Source organism: Panthera leo, chromosome A2 (assembly GCF_018350215.1).
Source record: "Panthera leo isolate Ple1 chromosome A2, P.leo_Ple1_pat1.1, whole genome shotgun sequence".
Lineage (NCBI taxonomy): Eukaryota > Metazoa > Chordata > Mammalia > Carnivora > Felidae > Panthera > Panthera leo.
The window spans coordinates 23984785-24004353 of record NC_056680.1 but is presented as its reverse complement, the minus strand read 5'-3'; the positions used below and the strand labels follow the sequence as shown (position 1 = coordinate 24004353).

General features: G+C 37.6%; 1 protein-coding gene across 1 annotated transcript in view; it reads left to right on the top strand.

The window, feature by feature from the left end:
- Positions 1 to 19569, top strand: part of ERC2 (ELKS/RAB6-interacting/CAST family member 2) — a 792499-nt gene that overhangs the window by 419880 nt on the left and 353050 nt on the right. The window contains exons 10-11 of the mRNA XM_042929693.1: positions 5094 to 5287; positions 11131 to 11142. Of these exons, the coding sequence (XP_042785627.1) occupies positions 5094 to 5287; positions 11131 to 11142 (206 nt within the window). The remainder of the gene's footprint in view (positions 1 to 5093; positions 5288 to 11130; positions 11143 to 19569) is intronic.

Genomic DNA, 19569 nt, shown 5'->3' with positions numbered 1-19569 from the left:
ATTGGATTTAAATAAAATGTAAATTTTATAATATGTTCTAGTTCTTTAATGATACAAACTTTATTTTAAAAAGTGATATTTTTAAAAAATGGGCATCTGGGAGGCTCAGTTGGTTAAGCGACCAACTTCGGCTTAGGTCATGATCTCAGGGTCCGTGAGTTCAAGCTCCATGTCGGGCTCTGCACTGACAGCTCAGAGTCTAGAGCCTGCTTCAGATTCTGTCTCCCTTCTTCTCTGCCCCTCTCCCCCTTACACTCTGTCTCTCTCTTTCAAAAATAAACTTAAAAAATTGTTTTTAAAAATGTAATATTTTGTTCATAAAGATGTGAAGAATGGAACTTTTTTTAGAATATTGAAATCAAATGTAATGTTTAAAGTAGTTTATATACACTGTTCTGCTGTTCAGATAGGAAAGGAATTTTAAAGTGCTGTTAACAGACACCAAACCCCCAAAGTGCTGCAATCAGGAATCATATTTTCACTGTGCATAAATTTAGCAAATTATTGCTAAAACTCATAAGCATCAGGGAAGAAAAACTATCAGACTCATTAGTTAGTGTTCTGCTTATACTTTATGATCACGACTAATCATTTGTTTATTTTGAAAGAAATAATTTTTTTAAAATTGTTAGGCCCTATTTCAAAGACAGAATGCTATATAATATTATAATTGAATATTCCCTGCCCAATTTTGACAGCAGGTTTCTGGGCCAAAGTTAATGTTTTCCTTTTAAGCACTTAGAATGATGAACTGGAGTTTTACTGAATATAATCAATGTCTAACCTTTATAAGAGAAGTAGTAATAAACTTGCGATTTTTCATATTGATGATATCACTCTCCAGTTTGCCTTAAGCCACTTTTTGCTCTTTAATTTAAATATAACATTAACTTGAAACTTTGCCTTATTTCCTAAAATAGTTCTAAATTCTATAATTAAAATAGCCACTAGGTATTGTTATGTACTACTTGTCCTAAGTCATGACCAGATTTCTCTTTTGTGCTTGAATCAGGCTTTCAAAGTCAGTTTACATCAAAATTCCAAGGCTTGCCCACATCATTGAAGCTCCCAAGTTTGTTTTGATTTTTCCCACTTGTGGGGAAATTTCCTTACATGTGGAAATATAGGAAACATAATTGGGGGATCCTCAAAACTTACTGATCTAATATGTAATACAGACATTTCTGAAATATTCTTTCCCCAATTTCTGTGTTTCTGAGATGCTTGAGAGTTGCTGTCAAAGTTACCAGAAATATTTTGAGGCAGAACCAGATATCTAGATTTGCCTTTAAACCAACTGGTTTTAATCAGCAAAATTAAATCTCTACATTAAAAAAAGAATGCTTATTGATATTTTTTTGGTTTTAATGACTGGTGAATATCTTTGAAAGTGATGATGTTCTTCCCTATATCTATGATAATAAGTAACTTCTAAAACCATTAAATCCCCACCAATCTGTATTTTCAAGAGCTAGATTCCCCACTAATACAGATAGGGGACAAAGTTGATGTGCCTTAGTAGAATGCAATGGGCAATCACTTCTTGACCTTTAGGGGGGGCTAATTTGAAATCAACGCATCCATAAGGAGAAAGAATTACTGTGTATTTTTACTTTAAACCTTGAATGGGCCAGAATACCATGCTAGGAATTTGTTCAGACAATCATTACTCAAATAAATTTATTATTTTTGTCTTCAGTGTCTGAAGTAATCAGCCATTCTAGGTTAAAGAACCCATGTTATAATTTGAAAAGGCAAGAGTATTGCTAAATGCAAATAAAGTGCTTCCTTCACTTCATTTTTAGAGGAGGCTCTGGCCTTATAACTTGGATGGAAGCATAGCTTTATAAGCTCAATCTCCTCCTGTATTTCTTTAGTATATGTAGTATAACCCTCAAGTCCATAGATCACAATATAACACACTCATGTAACAATTTCAGGTTAACAATTTTAGCCCATCCTCTGAAAAGTTATGATTCAAGCCGAATGGAGGTGGCTACCTACAATATCTTTTATGAATTCTGTGGAGACTTTTGCCTCCACTACTCAGGTTGGATAGGGGGCTTACCAGCTGTCAGTCATGTGAAACTCATCCCTTGAATCTTTTCATGGACACTAATGATGACCCAGAAGCAATTGTTACTTGCCCATCTCTATACAACTCTTTCTTAATGCTTTCTATTGACTTACAAAAATTTTTTATAGGGTATCTATTCACACCTTTATTTAATTACCCTTCCAAAAATCCTGGCACGTATCATTGATACGGAGATGTATTTAACTCAAAGGTATTCTTGCAGTTGCCCATTCCTTTTAAAAAGAAGAGTTACTGGCACCCACAAGTATTATCTAACAGATACCAGGCTAACTGTAAACTTGACTATGATCTCTTTTAATAACATGATCTAATTTTAGTATCACTTGAGGCCAACAGTGGCCTAGATCGAGGTATGTCTTTTGCTATGCTTTCTGTACTTTGAAACGTCCCATGAATCCTTTAACAGTATTCATTTGTTGGGTTGAAAAGAATACCAACTCACCTAATTTCACCTGGTGTCGAAAGCTGGCCTTAGATTATCTTCTCTTCACAGAGCTAAAAGAAGGAATGTGTTCAGATACCCATCCACCAGCAGACTGCTTTTTCTGTAAGCCTAGCAGGAGGCTTCTCTAAGGTGTATGTAGTATCTGGAAGAAAAACTAAATAAACCCATGAACTTAGCTGTATAACAAGCCATACCAATGGGATGCATATCATAAAGTAATACTCATAATAAGAATACAAATGAATAATACCTTCCCTATGTTTGTTATTTGGTAGTTTTTGCTGTCCTTGGAGAGGCTAACCCCTTTGTCCATAGTAGTCATAAGACACAGGGCTAAATTTAGAATCTAGGTCTTGCAACTAGTAATCCTGTACCCATTTATTAAAAGTAATGATAATAATAATCATAAGAATAAAAACAACCAAAATAAAGCACAGTGGCTAACTGAACTGCTAGCTCTTTGCGAATCTTTAAATTAGAGTCAAGAGGGAATCTTAAATCAGAAACACACAATCAAAACCTATTTAAATTTCTTATGTTCTAGCTTCTTATTACTCAGTTCATGAGTCCTTTTTTTAAAGATCTTAATATTATTGGTTGGGTAGTTTGAGAAAAATGTCATGAGAAGCTTTCTAGCTGCCATAAAATAATGGTAACATAGCATAAAAGTGGAAGAGAATTAACATGAATATTTTGTTTTCTTTTTCTTAGCAGTTTTTAAAATTTTATATTTCAAGTGCTTTTCTGATACAAGAGAAATGAGTTGATTGTTATCACAAATAGAAGTAGGTATATGGAATAGTTATTTTCTTTTAAAATAGAGTGTCTACTCTGTATTTTAAAAGTGGAGATTAACAAATTTAAATATTCATTACTTCAATTTAAAATAAAATTGTTAGGTGAATAAACTTCTAAAGGCATATTAGCTCAGGATTCTCTTTCAGATTATTTAAATTATACTGAAAAAGCTCAGTAATCTATTAGAATAAAACCTAATGCATATACTAAGTAAACAAAAATAAATGTTTTCTGAGAAGTGTTGGTAAAAGGGAATAAACCAGTACCTGATCGTAGTATGTTGAACTGATAAATTTTTCCAAGTTCTTTTGCATAGTTGAGTTTATGTGTTGAGTAAGGAAATCTTAGATTAAAGAACATGAAAGCAAATTATTTTTTCCTATCCTCATGCTTAAATAATATGTTACATGCAAGAATATTATTCTAAAAATGATTTTGTCATAAATAAGAAATTTCTTTTTATACTAATTTTTTTAATTTATTTCAACTAAATCATTGCAAAAAACTGTCAGCCTTGTAATAGCAGTATTAGTGTTAATTTTTCTAACCATGCATGATTCATTTAACCCCACAGTAGCTATAGCTTGCTTGCCTTGTTTTTTCCCTGAAATTAAAAAAAAAAGTTATAAAAACACTATGAACATCTGTTCTACATAGCAAGACAGCAGAACAACTTAAGTCCTAATAAATTGTTAACATTGTATTATTTCACACATGGATTTTGGAGATACATACATATATGACTTCTCAGAACTTTCTCTGTTGAATGTGCACTGTTGTTAAACTACTTGTTTTTTCCCTGCCTACTCTTTGAAGAAGTCAATTAGGAATAATGGGAAACAAGGGGTAGGCAAAACATTGCAGTGCAGTGTTCTTTCCATCTGTCTGAGAATATTTCAGCCAAAAGTTTATTTTGGGAAAAAAAAAGCCATAACACACTTTCAGACACACAAAACCACAAATACTTTGGCTGCAAATTATTCTGCAGTGTTGTTGCTGTGTTGTTGCCTGTGTATGTTCTTGTGTGTGAAGCTGCTACCCACCCATGCATGTGTTTGCAGATTCTTGTCTGTGTGCTTGTTCATGAATTAGCTCATCCTCCTCCTGGTTAAGGTTATATTTCATCAAGAGAACAAGAATTTATGGGTATGACTGTTAGCTGGAAAGCCCTTCTTCACTTGCAAGTCTGTCTTTCAACCTACATCTTCTGCTGAAATCTCTCAGTGGGATGAAGTGTTCAATGAACAGTCAACCAGTCTCTTATATGTTACCGGGCTTTACATATACCCTTGCTGGTTCTTGGAAAAAATAATTTAATATTGTTTTATCTCAGTTTCTCTACTGGAAAAGGAAGCTGTTGGTATGAATCACCTCCTTAACTGTGAGGAGTCAAATTGTCTTCATTCTGCTTGCCAAAGCATCAGGAATAAAGATGTCACAGTCTCTACTCCCAACCATCCCCCATTTTTTGGTGGGGGAAAAATACCCCAAAAGTAGTAACATTTAATGCAACAAAATATTAACAATAAAAGAAACTTCCCTGTGAAACTGTAATATAATTTAAAATCAGCATTGTTCCAAGGGAGCTGAAATGTAGGATTTTCCATTTTGCCTTTTAACTGACAGTATACCCATAATTCTTGATGGTTATTATTTTTTCTCCAAAGATAATTTCTGGGCCATTGGTGACTGCACTACCTATTGTTCTAAATTGTTGTCTTAACTACATTCTTTAAAAATATAATGTTGAAGGCTCATAATATTGAAGATGACTCCAGGATGAACCCTGAGTTTGCAGACCGGATAAAACAACTTGATAAAGAGGCATCTTACTACCGTGATGAGTGTGGCAAGGCCCAAGCGGAAGTCGACCGGTTGCTGGAGATCCTCAAGGAGGTGGAGAATGAAAAGAATGACAAGGACAAGAAGATTGCAGAACTTGAGAGGTAAGTTCTGCAGTCATGTTATGAATTGTCAGCAATGAGTGAACATGGGCTTAAGTCGCCCATCGCAGGTGGTGGGAGATTTGGAATGCGCATTCCTATTTCAAGTTGGAAACGAACAATGGGGCCTATTAGGGATGATGTGTTTCTCTAGGACATTCAAGAAACCAACTGGCTTATCTTTTGAGCGCTTATGTACTTCTTAAGTGTTTAAGAAAGAAATGGCCAAGTTTCTTGAGTGATGTCCCTGATTTCACATTTGGGACAGCAAAGTGTGTGAAAAATTGAGGCTATGACTACTTGAAACCTTAGTAGTGGTTGTTGTTGCTGTTTTCCCATAAAAGACAAGCATTTGTGGTTTAGGTTTGTTTCAGGCAAAGAATATGGAAGAATATATTTGGAAATTCATTCAAGATAGGAGAAAGGGAAAGGAGCTTGCATCCTTTGGATGTCTTTTGGCACACCACAACACATTCATCTTGGGATGTATCTTGTAAGAAGACCTTATAGCATTTGTTAAATAAATATGTTTGAATAGGATCTAAGGCAGGTCTACCTGACAGCAGATTCTGTCTAAAAACAAAGACGGTTGTATCAGGATTCCAGAACATTTAGATTTTCAGATAAATCATATCCATATTGTATTTAGGTATAGGATAGACTCTAAAAATAAGCTTTCTATCAATGCTTTTTCCTATATTTTATATAAGGAAAGAATTTCTGAATAATCTTACGTAACTCCATTACCTCTGAGGATTTCTTACTGGTTCAGCAATAAGGCAGAATTTGTCTTTCCTAGATTCAGTCCATATGGAAGAGATCAACAAATTTTAAATAAATCAGTGAATGTTTGCCAGCTCTGATCAAGACACTTGTGAGGCCTGAAAGGACGTCAAGACATGTGCAGAATGGCTCCCTATGGCCTTGTGGAAAGCTCACGGGCTGTACTGACAAAAAGACCTGGGTTCAAATTTTGCCTCTGCTTCGTGCCAGCTGTGCACCTTAAATCTTGTTAGAAATGAATGTCTAACAATCTCTTAAAATATATCATACTTTTCAGGTGCCAAGTCCTGGTGCAACAGTTCTATTATTAGAATAGTTGAATGCTAAAACAAGTAAATACTCAAGGTTAAGTGGCCATGTATTAAATGGATAGGTTAATTCTCAAATTTTCAACATTTTCAAACATAGAAATTAATGTATTCAGATTCCAAGTCAATTAGTATTTCACTTAAAATCTTAGTATTAGTTTGATGATAATCAGAATTTTATATAGTGTGACCAATTTAGCGATTAAATCAAGAATTTCTTTTCCTGACGTAAGCATACAAATTAAAATCCTTAAGGGCTTAATTTTAATTTTAAGATATGGGAATGTTCTCTCAGTCTATTGGTTCCTAAAAACACTTTTTAATTTAATTTAATTTAATTTAATTTAATTTAATTTGTTATTTATTAATTTTTTTTAATGTTTATTTATTTTTGACAGAGAGAGAGAGAGAGTGAGCAAGCAGGGGAGGGGCAGAGAGAGAGGGAGACACAGAATCCAAAGCAGGTTCCAGGCTCTGAGCTGTCAGCACAGAGCCCTATGTGGGTTGAACTCATGAGCTGCAAGATCATGGCCTGAGCCAAAGTCAGATGCTTAACTGACTGAGCCACCCAGGCACCCCATCACTGTTAATTTTAGATGTATCTACATGGCTACCTTGGAATTGTACATTAGGACCAAAACTTTCCTTAAAAAGCTAATGTAAAGTCACAGGGAAGTTATGATCACATCTCTTTTATTGGTGAGGAAACTGAGACCCTGTAAGGTTGAATTACCTTCTGGAGATTAGTCCTGTGGTCAGAAAAAGGCAAAACTGTAATGTATGTTTCCTGACTCCTAGTCTTATTATTCTGAGAATCTGTGAGTCTTTGAAAGGTGTAATATTATCTATTCCCTAGATAATATTAATAATATTATCTATCCCCTAGGTAATAATAATAATAATGATAATAATAATAATAATATGTATATTTTATGCTCACAATGTATATCAGGCACATTCCTAGGCACTTGACCTGCAATACTTTATACCATTTAATCTTACAACACAGAAAGTATCATTATCTTCATTTTATAGATGAGAAAACTATGACTTATACAGATTAAGTAACTTTCTAAAATTTCAGAGTTTATAAGAATGAAAGTTGAAATTTGAACCCAGGTCTGACAGGTGAGTGACTGAGAACAATCCAATCTACCAGGGAGCTAGAAGGAAGAAGTTAGTCCAGTAGCACTAAATAGTCACATAACTGGCAGAGAGGCATCGCTGCTGGGCCACAGGAGATCTGTCTCATCTTTATTAGCTTTCATGGAAGCAAGTGATGGGCTCCACATTTTGAAGGCATTTTTCTGTACTAACCCAGGTCCCTAGAACTGGAACTGAAAAATCAGGATCAGCTACTATAAATATTTGCATAAAAATAGCATAGTCTTAGTTGGACAAACAGGTCTTAGCTGGACACTAGTGCCATTAAATCATCAAAAATATTCACATTTTAATATCCTCAATATGGAATGCATTAAAACAACAGTGATTTTATAGGCATTTATCTTTATGTACTTTCTGCACATTTTCTTGATCTCTGTCTTTGCCTTTCCTTAAAGCTGATGCCTCCCAAGCACTGTAATTCATTAAACGTGTGGTGGGACTTGAGTCTGTCCCAGTTCTCTGCCTGCCTGTATCTTGGGTCCAGCAGCAGAACATAGTCTGGGAAATGTCTGAGCTCCAGCCCCAACCCAGGCCCCAAAGGAGGTGGGGGTAGAGAGCAAGAGGGAAAGTTTCTTGGGAAAAGGAGAGCTCAGCCTTGGCCTGCCTTTCTGAAGTGTTATCTGCTGAGCTACATGTGTATTCTGACCAAAACATCTTCCTCGTTTGTCAGGCAGCCCTTTTGAAATTGGGCAGTGTCTCCATTTTCTGGCTTAAACTACAAAATTCCTACCTCATAATGTTGGGAACTAAAGATTTCTTAGCAATGTGACATATATCTCCATTTTGGAGTCATGGAGGAGTGTTTGCAATTAAGTTTGTGATTTTGAAAACCAAAAAATTGAACTTGAAATAAATTTGTGGTCTCTGGTCTGTAATGTGACCTACCAGAGTGAAAAGACTTCTTTTTAAAGGCAGCAAGTGTTAAAATATTCCAGAACTTCAGTCATGTGCAACAAAAGGTTCAGGGTTAGTAATAATATAACTCAAATGACACGGACACTGGCCTACTTCTCTCTTAGAGGGCAATTCTTGTTTGTTTTCTACTCTGATAATCTTCCCATTTTTTATTTTCTCCACAATGTATATATTCAAAATAGCATCTGCCTGGCCCTTACATGGATGCATTTACCTCTTAAATTCCACATGAATGATGGTTTTCATCAGCCATTGAAAATTTTGCTTTTCAAAATGCATATTGTACAGTGTGATCCCCATGTGCAGTCTTTCTTATAAAGTCTTGCACTTGATGCTGATGGCTCAGCAGGGAGCTTCTGCCTTGGACAGCAGGGGACTCTGGGGAAGTTTGACACCCGTGGGTGAAGGACTTTGAGCATATCTCTGAGGGTTGGTCCAAATCAGGTCGAAGTCTTTATCTGATCACCAGTGCTAGATACCATGTATGCTATATAATCAGATAGGCAATTAAACATTAGAGGGAGTGAAATATGTGGTCTTTCTGTGTCAGTGCCCATCAAGGGCTCTGAGTTTAATTTAGAGTTTCAGAATTAATTCTGCCTTAGGGAAAAGAGAGAGGTTAATAGAGCTCTTGTCAAACAAGTCCAGCTGCTACTGGATTTCTGACATCTCACCCATGGGAAGGAATTGGTCAGGTAACCTTTCATGTAATTATCTTAAATATGTTAAGGAGGGTTGTTGGTATATGTCTAGAAGACAGGGAATTCCCAAATCAAGCCCTCAATCGCATCCCTCCCCACTGTGGAGAGGAGAGTGGGTCCTTCAGTGTTCTACTCCTAAGACATAATAACATTGGAATAGAAAACAGGTAGCACTTAATTAACTGGATCAAGACATAATGTCATCAGACATTCAGACATTTGAGAAATCATTTCAAATGCCTAAAAGCACCTTATCTAAGGTTGAGAAACGGACTATGATTTTTCCTTCTGAATTTGTTCAATAATGTGTTGACATAATTTCTCTGATGCCTTTCCTAACAGGTTTTACAAAATGTAGACTGAAGCTTTACTTAAAAAAAAATGATGATACTGTGTTCTAGAAGTCTCATGATATGTCAGAGAAACCTGATACTAGTTCTGTTTGTTTTGATATAAACTCTTCTTTCTGAGAGATTTCTATTTATGTTTGTTAAAGTGTTTAAAGACCTTTCAATGAAACAAGTGGCTGATGGTTTTGCACCATCCCTAGCAACCCTTGGGGAAAGGTAATGGATATTATGGATGCCTTTGGGAATTTGATGAAAACTAGGAACCCTTGGAAAAGGCAACTAATCTTAAATGTTTGCTTACTGTTTCAATTTAGGATTCTCTAAAGCTTGGCCATGGATCATAGTTTGATATACCTCTCTGATCAAGAAGGATTTGAAGGAACAGCTGGGGCCAGTGTCCCCACTCTGATCATGGCCTGATCTAACTTATTTTTGATCAGTTGTGTGTTCATGATCATGAAACACTCTGCAAAGGGATTTCAAATATGAGGGATTATTGAATCAATGCTTTCACCATGTGTTGAATCTTGAATTTTCTTTTTGAGTTTTATCATCATGGTCAACATTGTTTTCATTTGAAATGTTCTTATTTAAGCTTTCTCCGGATGATTTATTTTTCCTTTCTCTGTGAAATGCTTAAAATTACTTCTTAATAGTATGGAATGGTGGGAGTCCCGTTGATAGATAGCTGGTAACCTGTTTGTATATCCACTTTGTTTTTTACAAAGAGCATTATATAGGTTAACAAAATGAATGTCCACTATATGCTCCTGTAGTAGCCTGAAGAAGATCATGACTTTTTTTTTCTTTTAATTTTTGCTTGATCTGGGACTTTATTGTTTTGACTTATTAGAAGGGCATGTTAAATATTTTTGTACAAATAAGTTATCACGCATCTGGATATTTTCAGTGATGAAGTATGATCGTCATTTTCACAACTGAAAAAAATTACTCTCAGCTTTGGAAGTTGCTCTGTCCTTTTTTGGGAGGCTGATAGGAGGCAACACCTCACCTGAAGCCCTTCTCACAGTGTCTTTGATCATTGCTAGGTGCCGTGCTTTGTGAGCATCGAAAATGGAAATCTTTGAACAGAAAGCCAAATTGCCCAGCCCCTTTTGTCTTTCAAGGAGGAAGGAAGAATATCTTATAAGATGGTTACTGGTTCAAATAAAATCTTTTCTGACATCAGTCCTTACCACCAGCTCTAATGCCTTAGTAACCTCCATTTAAGTTTATAAAATAATAAAATTTTATATGCACATAGATAGGAACTTTCCCAATGAATAAACCACCAGAAAAGGGCAAATTCCAGCTCTTGGGTTGCTGGAGTACACCTCTGGTTCACACCAGTGCTTACAGTGATTATGCATATGAGAGCAGGTACTGGTTTCTTAGGTATAATATTTAATAGAACAGCTTACAGTGTGTGCCCAGGGCTTTTTGAGGTAATATCAGATAAAAGTTGCTTTACTGTCCTTCATTTGGTTATAAAACCTGCTAATATAACATCTGTTGGCTGTATGTTTAAAACTAATGCATTTCCTTCCTTTTATTCTCTTTTGCTATCCCTTTTCCTTTCTGCTAATCCTCCAAATTGCTGCTTTCACCCTTGCTCCAATCAGCTTGACTCTCAGGTCAGTACTTTGAGTTTTTCTTCTAACTGCCTTCCCCCCCCCCCCCCCCCCCCCCGAGCTCAATTTATTGCTTGCACTTGTTTAACAAACACATTTCTGAAATGGTTTTCCTCTGGCCACCACATTTTTTTCCCCCATTTCATCCCATGCCTAGGGATGGTTTATTTTTATGAGAAAGCTGTATAGGTGGGAAAGGGCAAAGAAGAAGATGGAAATAAATCACTGTAGGATTATTTGATACATTTGATTTCTGGATTATACAATCAGTAAGAGAAATCAGAGTGAAAACTCCCTAGTGCGTTTCTCCTGAGCAGCTCAGAAAATTGATTGCATGATGATAAAACATGTTGCAGTGGAAAAAACAAAATGCAGGATGCTAAATTTAACCTAGGAGAACAAAAGATTTGCCTGTGACACAGCAACTCAAAAGCTGAATTTAATAGTGCAAACCACTCAGACTTTTTGCTTAATAAATCACTATGTTTTGAAAGATTTATGATACTTTTTTAAAAGTCACTTTTGAAAATTATCAGTGTGTTGGTAACATATTGTACACACATGTTATTTCCTGTCATTGTTTTGGTTTTTGACTTTTTTACTTCATTTTTATTAGCCATAAGACATACTTTAATTACCTAGGGCATAGCATATGGAACCAAATATAAAACTCAATTCCATGTTGACTATGTACACCCCAATATTAAGAAGCAAAATGAACGTTTTGCTTTAGAAACACATCCCAGATTTGATTCCTCTAAGATAAGGGTCCAAGTCAGTAATTTGTTCTCCTTTAAGTCAAGCAAGGCTTCTCTTTACAATAATATGCAGTAATATCTATTGATTTCTTCAGTCAATGAATTTACCAAAAGGTACTTGCTGTATGTTTTGAACTACCAAAACTTGGAAGAAAAAGACTCAAATTGATAGCCAATGTGGTTGTTCTTTTGAGAGGCAAGCGATACTATTTTCTTCTCTTTATTTAGTGCCTGCACCTATTTATTCTGTCCACTGCTTATCACCTAAGCCACCAGACCAATACATTTATGCTAACAGCAAGTGATTTCAAAATGAGGCCTACACACCAGTTTTGTCCCACTGTCTGCTCCCAATCCAATGTGGCTCATAGACCTTGAAAATGAAACCACATCTCTGCTATTCCCACATACCACACTGGGTGTCCCACAGGAACTGCCTTGAACTTCAAGACACTGAACAAAGCCCATTCTCAAGAGTTCACGAGAGATCTAAACAGAGGTTAAAAGCATGGTCCTACAGAACTGCTCTCATCCGAAAGCTAATGACAGTTCATTAACTTTCTGGTGCCCCTATATGCAGAGAGAGACCTAATAATGAAAGAGAGGAGGAGCTTGGCTACATGGCATCCAAACCTTTCCTCCAAGTTTTGGATCCGCTCTTTTAATGAAGCTTTTAGCCTTTGTCCTTGTGTATGTTTTTTGTTTTCTTTTTCCTTTTGCCTTCGCTCTGCTGCTCCTAATCTGCACCTGTTGATGTTGAAGCCCTTGAGACCAGGAACCCCTTTTTCTCTCACACCTCATGTTCCCTGCCAGGGTCTTCAGATGTTGTCCACAGGCATTCTACTATGTCTTATATATCGGGAAATGTATGGTGTAGTACTTAGGTTTTTCCTCATTCATGGTGAATGAACATGAACTCTGACTCTCAGAAGACAAGATGCAGGATTAGGACTGGGAGAGGTTGTGGGTGACAAGGGGTCTATCTACAGGGGGCTCGGTGTGTTGATTGGTTTTGGTAAAATGTTCAGGCCAGGTCCGTTGTGTGAACTATATGGGCAAATCAAGATTCAGATCATTTCAATATCATTTAACCTCTTGCCCCATAAGCACACAATGGAGAAAATGTGCAATCATTGTAAACAGTCTCTTGTTATATTTTTAGTGTAAGAGAAATTGGGCAGCCCTGCTTTCCTGGAAACAAAAATGTCTATAGGTCTTGGAAGCTTTCTTGAGCTTTGACAAGTTTCCAGAGTTAACTGTGCTCCCCCCTTCCCCAACCACTCCAAGTTTACCAGTTAAAATAAAATGAAATGTAACAATTCTGGAGGGGAAATGGGTGAGGGATGGGTTAAATGGGTGATGGGTATTAAGGAAGGCACTTGCTGTAATGAGCACTGGGTAGTGTATATAAGTGTGAATCACTAAATTTTACACCTGAAACTAATATTACACTATTTTAACTAAGTGGAATTTAATAAAAGCTTGAAAAAGGAAAAAAATAGTTAAGGGAAATGTAACAATTGAAATGAAATGTAACAATTGAATTGAATACAGGACCTCTGGCTAGCGTACTTTCTTTATATGACTTATAATTGAGATACATATATTTGTGTATGTATGCATACACATATGTGTGTATATACATATCACATTTTTTTTAATGTGTGGTCTTTCTTACCATAGAAGTTTGTAGTCTGCCCTGCACCTCCCTACCTCCCAATCTGAAGTTTGAAAACTTGACTCACTGTTGAGTCTCTTTTTCTGTGCTCTGGACACCATGGGAAATCTTCCCTTCCAACTACTATTTAAAATGGCCTCACTTCCTTTTCAAACTCTATACAGACTGTCCTGCTTGAATTCAGGTGGACAGATAATAAGTATCTGGTTTGGTAAAATGCAAATGTCATATTCCAAACTGGTCAGATTCTCACTCCAGAAAACTCCCACTTCTGTCAAGAATCTCTTTACACACAAACCAGTGGGAAGCTGGAGAGATTTAACAGGATCTCTGCATTGCACTCTGGGGGAGAGTTTATGTTGAAGTTTGCTCATTTCTAGGAACTATTTGTGAGATTAGTGTGTGACTTATGACAGATGACATTATCTAGATAAATGTATGCATCAACTGACCAAAAAAAAAAGAAACAATATCCTTTGGGATTCACTTCTAAATCCTGCCAGAGAGTCAACCAAGTAAAACCAGAAGACTCAGAGCTTTCCTGGGCTCTCCCAGCCTCCAGTTTGCTTTGAATCTTGGGTCAGCTGCTTCCTTGCTTGTGCCTCAGTATCCCTTCTTGGAGAGGAAGGAGCTGTGTTTTGAGTGGGTCTCCTGGGATCCTCCCTGCACATATCCTGTGGGGGTACTGTTGGTGACAGACTGTGTGCATCTCCCTGGCAAGCAGGCTCCAGCTGATGGCTGGCGCCTGGCAGCAGGCGTGAGCTCATTGTTACAGAGTCACTTCAAACACTTCTACCAAAATAAACTCTTTGTGATGTTTCCCCAGAGCTCAGTACTGCACTCTCAATCTCTCATTCTTCTAGCAAAGGATGAAGTCATTGCTCCCGGACCTCAGAGGTCTGTTGCCCAAAGAAATAATGAAAAACAACTTGCCTAGAGCATCCCCTGCTGTCCTGCAGTTTGTTCTTCACTAGTTCTTACCTCATTCTCTCCACAGATACCTAGTGAGCACCTACTGTGTGCTAGGCCTGGCACTATATGCTGGCCTGGCATTTCTAAAAAGCAGCTGATGAAGGGACGCCTGGGTAACTCGAGTGGCTGAATGTCTGACTCTTGATGTGGGCTCGGGTCATCATCTTGTGGTCATGAAATTGGGCCCTGCGTCAGGCTCCATGCTGGATGTGGAGCCTGCTTGGGATTGTCTCTCTCCCTTTCTGCCCCTCCCCTGCTCATGCTCTCTCTTTCTCTCTCTCTCTTTCAAAATAAATGTAAAAAAAGAGAGCTGATGAAAAACTGACCAAATCGCTTAAGAAATGATGATGTGTTGGGGCGCCTGGGGGGCTCAGTCAGTTAAGCATCCGACTTCAGACCAGGTCATGATCTCACAGTCCGTGAGTTCAAGCCCCACGTCGGGCTCTGTGCTGACAGCTCAGAGCCTGGAGCCTGCTGCGGATTCTGTGACTCCTTGTCTCTCTGCCCCTCCACCTCTCATGCTCTGTGTCTCTATAAACATTAAAAAAAAAAGTTAGAAATGATGATGTATATTACATTCATTTTTATATTCGTGATGCACATTGATATTAATAATAATAGAAATAACAGAAGTAGAAGTAACAGCAGCAGTAACAATATTGGACATTAAGTGCCAGCACTGAATTAATAACTTTTTATGTAGTATTTACTTATAGCAACTGTATGAGGTTGGGACTGTCTGTTCTTTCATGTTAGAGAAGAGGAAACTGGAGTTCATAAAAGTTAAATATTTTGCTCAAGTTAATACAAGCTAGTAAGTGAAGAAATTGGGGTTTTTCACCCAAAAGCCGGTCCTTTCTGATTTACAAATGGAATCTTTTGCCACTTCTTCAATTGCATTAAAATCATTGAGAAGGCCTGCAGTAGGGACTCCCGTGCAATTGTGTAGGATCCACAGTTTCCCAAATATGGGGTTCATAGAATAGACCACATGAAACACCTTGGGGAAATACTATCCTGTTGGCTGTGCAGACAGCCTCTCTCTTCACTCTGTGATTCTTGCCTCCCTCCCCCTCCACCTCTTCCCCCTCCACCTCTTCCCCCTCCTTGGGCTGGTTTCTTCTGTAAAAATCCTGCCTCTTCATGGCCCTATCAGGTATCACCTGTCCAACCTTCCCTGAGCCCCTGAAGCAGAAGCAGTTTCTCCCTGCCTTGACCTCCTGAGCTTTATCTGACCCTTTCTCCTGGCCTGTGTTATATCCTACCTTGGATTAGGCACTGTGTCTCCTAGTAGATGGCAGCCTCCTTGAGCACTGGCTGGATCTCCAGCTCCACGTGGTGTTGTAGCACACACTGAAAGTGGCAATCACACTCCTGTGTGTTGAATAAATGACTTTTGAAGACAGTAACTTCCTTCGCTCCCTCTCACCCCTCATGCCCTCTACTGGGTCCCTATGGAGAGTTGCTGGTGGGCTCTTCCTGGAGGTGGAGTCGACTGTGTTGACTGCTTCAGACAGGAAGCCCTCAGAAAAGATATGATTAGTTTTCTATCAAGCTGGTTGCTTGAAAGTTCAAGAAAAGTAAAGACACAAATAAAAGAAGAGGAAACATCTCCTTCTAAATTTATCTTTTTCTCCCTCCCTCTCTCCCTCTCTCTTTCCCTCCTCTACTCCTTCATCTCTCCCTTCTTCCTTTCTTGTCTCCCTGCTCCCCTTCTTACCCCTTTCTTTCTGTCTTTTGTTCCCTCCTTCTGTCTTCCTTTCTTTTCCTTTCCTCTTCTTTCTCTTTCCCTCCCTCTCCTTCCCCTCTTTTCTTGACTGTTCATTGAAATCCTTCTGCATTGAGTCAGTGAGGTATGGGAATATAGCAGTAAAACAGACATGACCCCTTCCCTCACTGAATTCAAAGACCAGCACTTCCTATAAGGAAGGATTTGGCTACTAAGAAAAATAGTTTGTCCCATTTATACTAATAACTGGAAAAACTGGGTTTCAGGTGTTTTTTTTAAAATTGCTTTTCCTGTTGGGGTTGAAGGGGTTATCCACAGGTCAGAAAATTATTTCCCTCTTTTAGCTGCCTTATACTAATGCTGACATTTCTGGTGAAGTGTCAGAAAATTTTATGCCCAAGCAGAACTGGTAGAAAGCCAGAAATCAGTTGATTTTGCTTTGGGTGCAAATATTTTATTGGGGATGGAAAAAGTTGTTTTCCCTGATTTACAGCTCCTGCAAACATAAAGTGGGTTCTATATTTGGAAATGTTTTTGAACTTTTGAGGTGTAGCCAGGGGTTGGTTCTTGCACCTTTCCAACCTGGCCTTGATAGGACTTGCCATGGCTAATGTTTTGCTGAGCCAGCTCCAATTTGTAGAGCTAGGGCTTTTATGCTCTATATTATTTTTACTTTTCAACTTTTGCTTGAGTGGCTGCTCTGGCTCTCTATCTGTATTCTCTAGAATGTGAAGAAGATTGAAGGAACACAATTTGCATTGTAGTTGAAATGCTTTGTGGTACGGTGTGTTTCTGAGGTTCCTTGGAGATGAGTAAAACCATTTTGCACTTGCAGATCTGTTAAAACAATGACAACAACAGCAAAATCAAGGGATAGTCCTGGGTAGGCCTGGTACATCTTGGCCCCAGGAGAAGAGATGCTAAGTTGGTCGGGTTAACCATTCCTTTGTGGTTTTTCAAAATCTTCCCCCCCTTCCCCACCCATTCTGTCCATACTCCTGGCTTTTGGTTGGTACTACCATATGGATGAATATCAGCAAATAGTAAATCTCTCAAGATATGTTAGCCTTTTCTGTAAATGTTGAGAAGGGGAAGGAATTTTTTAAAAAAATAGTTTCTCAGTATTAATATAAATCACTTTCTAGAAAAATAATATCTATTTCCTTTATATGGCTTTTCTTATGAAATGTGAATTCTATCACTTCATTACCCACAATACCAGCTCACGTTGTAGGGAAACCTATCCAACTAGTGACTGGGACTCTCTTCTGTATTGGGTAAAGGTACTTGGAATTTTCACACTGCATAATTTCACATTTTTGTGAAGCCTATGTTTTGGAGGAACCTATTTAAAAATGAGTGGGTACTGTGTATGTTTCTCTGAACAAAATACCTTGTTGTTAATATACCTAACAAGGGTTTTGGAAGTTTCTTTGTAAGGAATTCTTATAATTTTAATATTTGCTGCTCTTTTTAATTTTACCCTAAATTTAATGAATACTATACAGTTGAAGATTAATTATAATATCAAGGTAAATAAATATGAAAAACAGAATAGGAAGACAGAAATTGGCTGATTTTGCTTTGGGTGCAACTATTTTATTGAGGATGGGAAAAAGTTGTTGTTTTTTTCTAATTCACAGCTCCTGCAAAAATAAAGTGAACTGTGTAGAATTATTTTTATAGAAAAACTTTAATTCTAGAAATTACAGAGAGAGTCAGGGAATGGAAAGAAATTTCCTCTTGAAGACTCTCCTGTTGCTTTTTTTTCAGTCCAAGAGCAGTGAGACTTATGTTTTAACTCTTAGCTTGCCCAGTGACCTTCTCTTCCAGTTTTTTTTTCTAGTTGGTAACATTGTTAATATAAGCATTATTCTTATTGGTATAAACAGAACTGAGTGTACAATGATTTATGCTTTGCAATAATTTTTTCAGTGAAAGTTGAAAAGTATGTGATCCTCACCGTGTGTGGACAAATTATACTATTTCTTGTGAGACCCCACATGTAATTGTAAAGACACGTGGTGTGAACATAAGCAACTCTTGAGACATTTTAATGTGTGGCAGGAGCAGAGCTTCAAACAGAGAATTGCTTTGCAAAATTTTACTTCAGGTCTTGGAAAATCTCTCTAGAAGGTTTTGAGAACATAACCATTACCTTTCCTGGATGGGAACGTGAAGTAATGGAATAGTCTCTTGATGGCCTTTGGTGTTGGTCAACTGGAATATTCCCATGGCTGGACAGACCTCGATGTGATGTGTGAGTTGAAGTGTAAGAGAGTGGTTTTAAATTTAACTTCAGAGCCCTCTGCTATTTAATCATATGTCAGTTTGATGGTTCCAAGGACAGCATGATATGTTGCTCACAGATAATTACCGTGGAGAAAATGAGTTGGTTATAATAATGAATAGCTGGAGAATCTTCTGATAACCTGTGATGAGTGGGCCTTGGTGAGAAACACTCACTGGGCAATTGGCACATAGGTGTCCTATCACTCTGGTGAGTGTGGGTGCTCTCTGCCACCTAAACATGCAAAGCAAGGGCTTTTTAGGGATTCCTGAACAGATAAAGAAGCACTGATCTTGGATTTCATGTGTATCATCTATCCCAGACCTACTACTTTATATTAGTATTTCACTTGTAATCCAGGTTATTCAAACTGCTACCTATTGTCAGAATGTTACATGTAAAAAATCAAACTCCATCTTAAGAAATAGCATCCTCATTGCTGTGGCATGTCGGACACACATCCACAGGTCTTTAAGCCTATCCTTGTGTGTGTAAAATGGAGACAGTGTATTACACGTATCCCTCAGGAGCTTGTGGTCAGAATGCACGCTGGGCATGGAGCACAGCCTGGCACACAGCAGATGTTCATTAAGTGGTGATGGTTGTGATGAAGATTTTCATGACAAGAATAGCGGGTGGGAGGAGGGAGTTCATGCAAGAGAGAGGTGGGAGGCAATCTGACCAGGCAGCCTCCTTGGCTTTCCTAGTTATAGAAAATTCAGTTGCTAGAATAAAAGGCTTAAGGTGGAAAACAACCTTGCCCTACTGAATGTTTTTTTTTTTTTTTTTTTCCTGAGGGATGTGAGTAAGTAAACCTAGAAAATTCATCTTATGTCCATTTAAAAGTAATCTTTGTCTTACATAAGGATGTATTTTAGACTTTTCTGGAACAAAATAGCTAAGATTCAGCCATTGGTTTTCTGTATCTGTGCATAAAAGGACCTAACATTGAATTTAGAGGCCAAGTATCCAAGCATGTTCCTTCATCCATTAGTTTCCTATA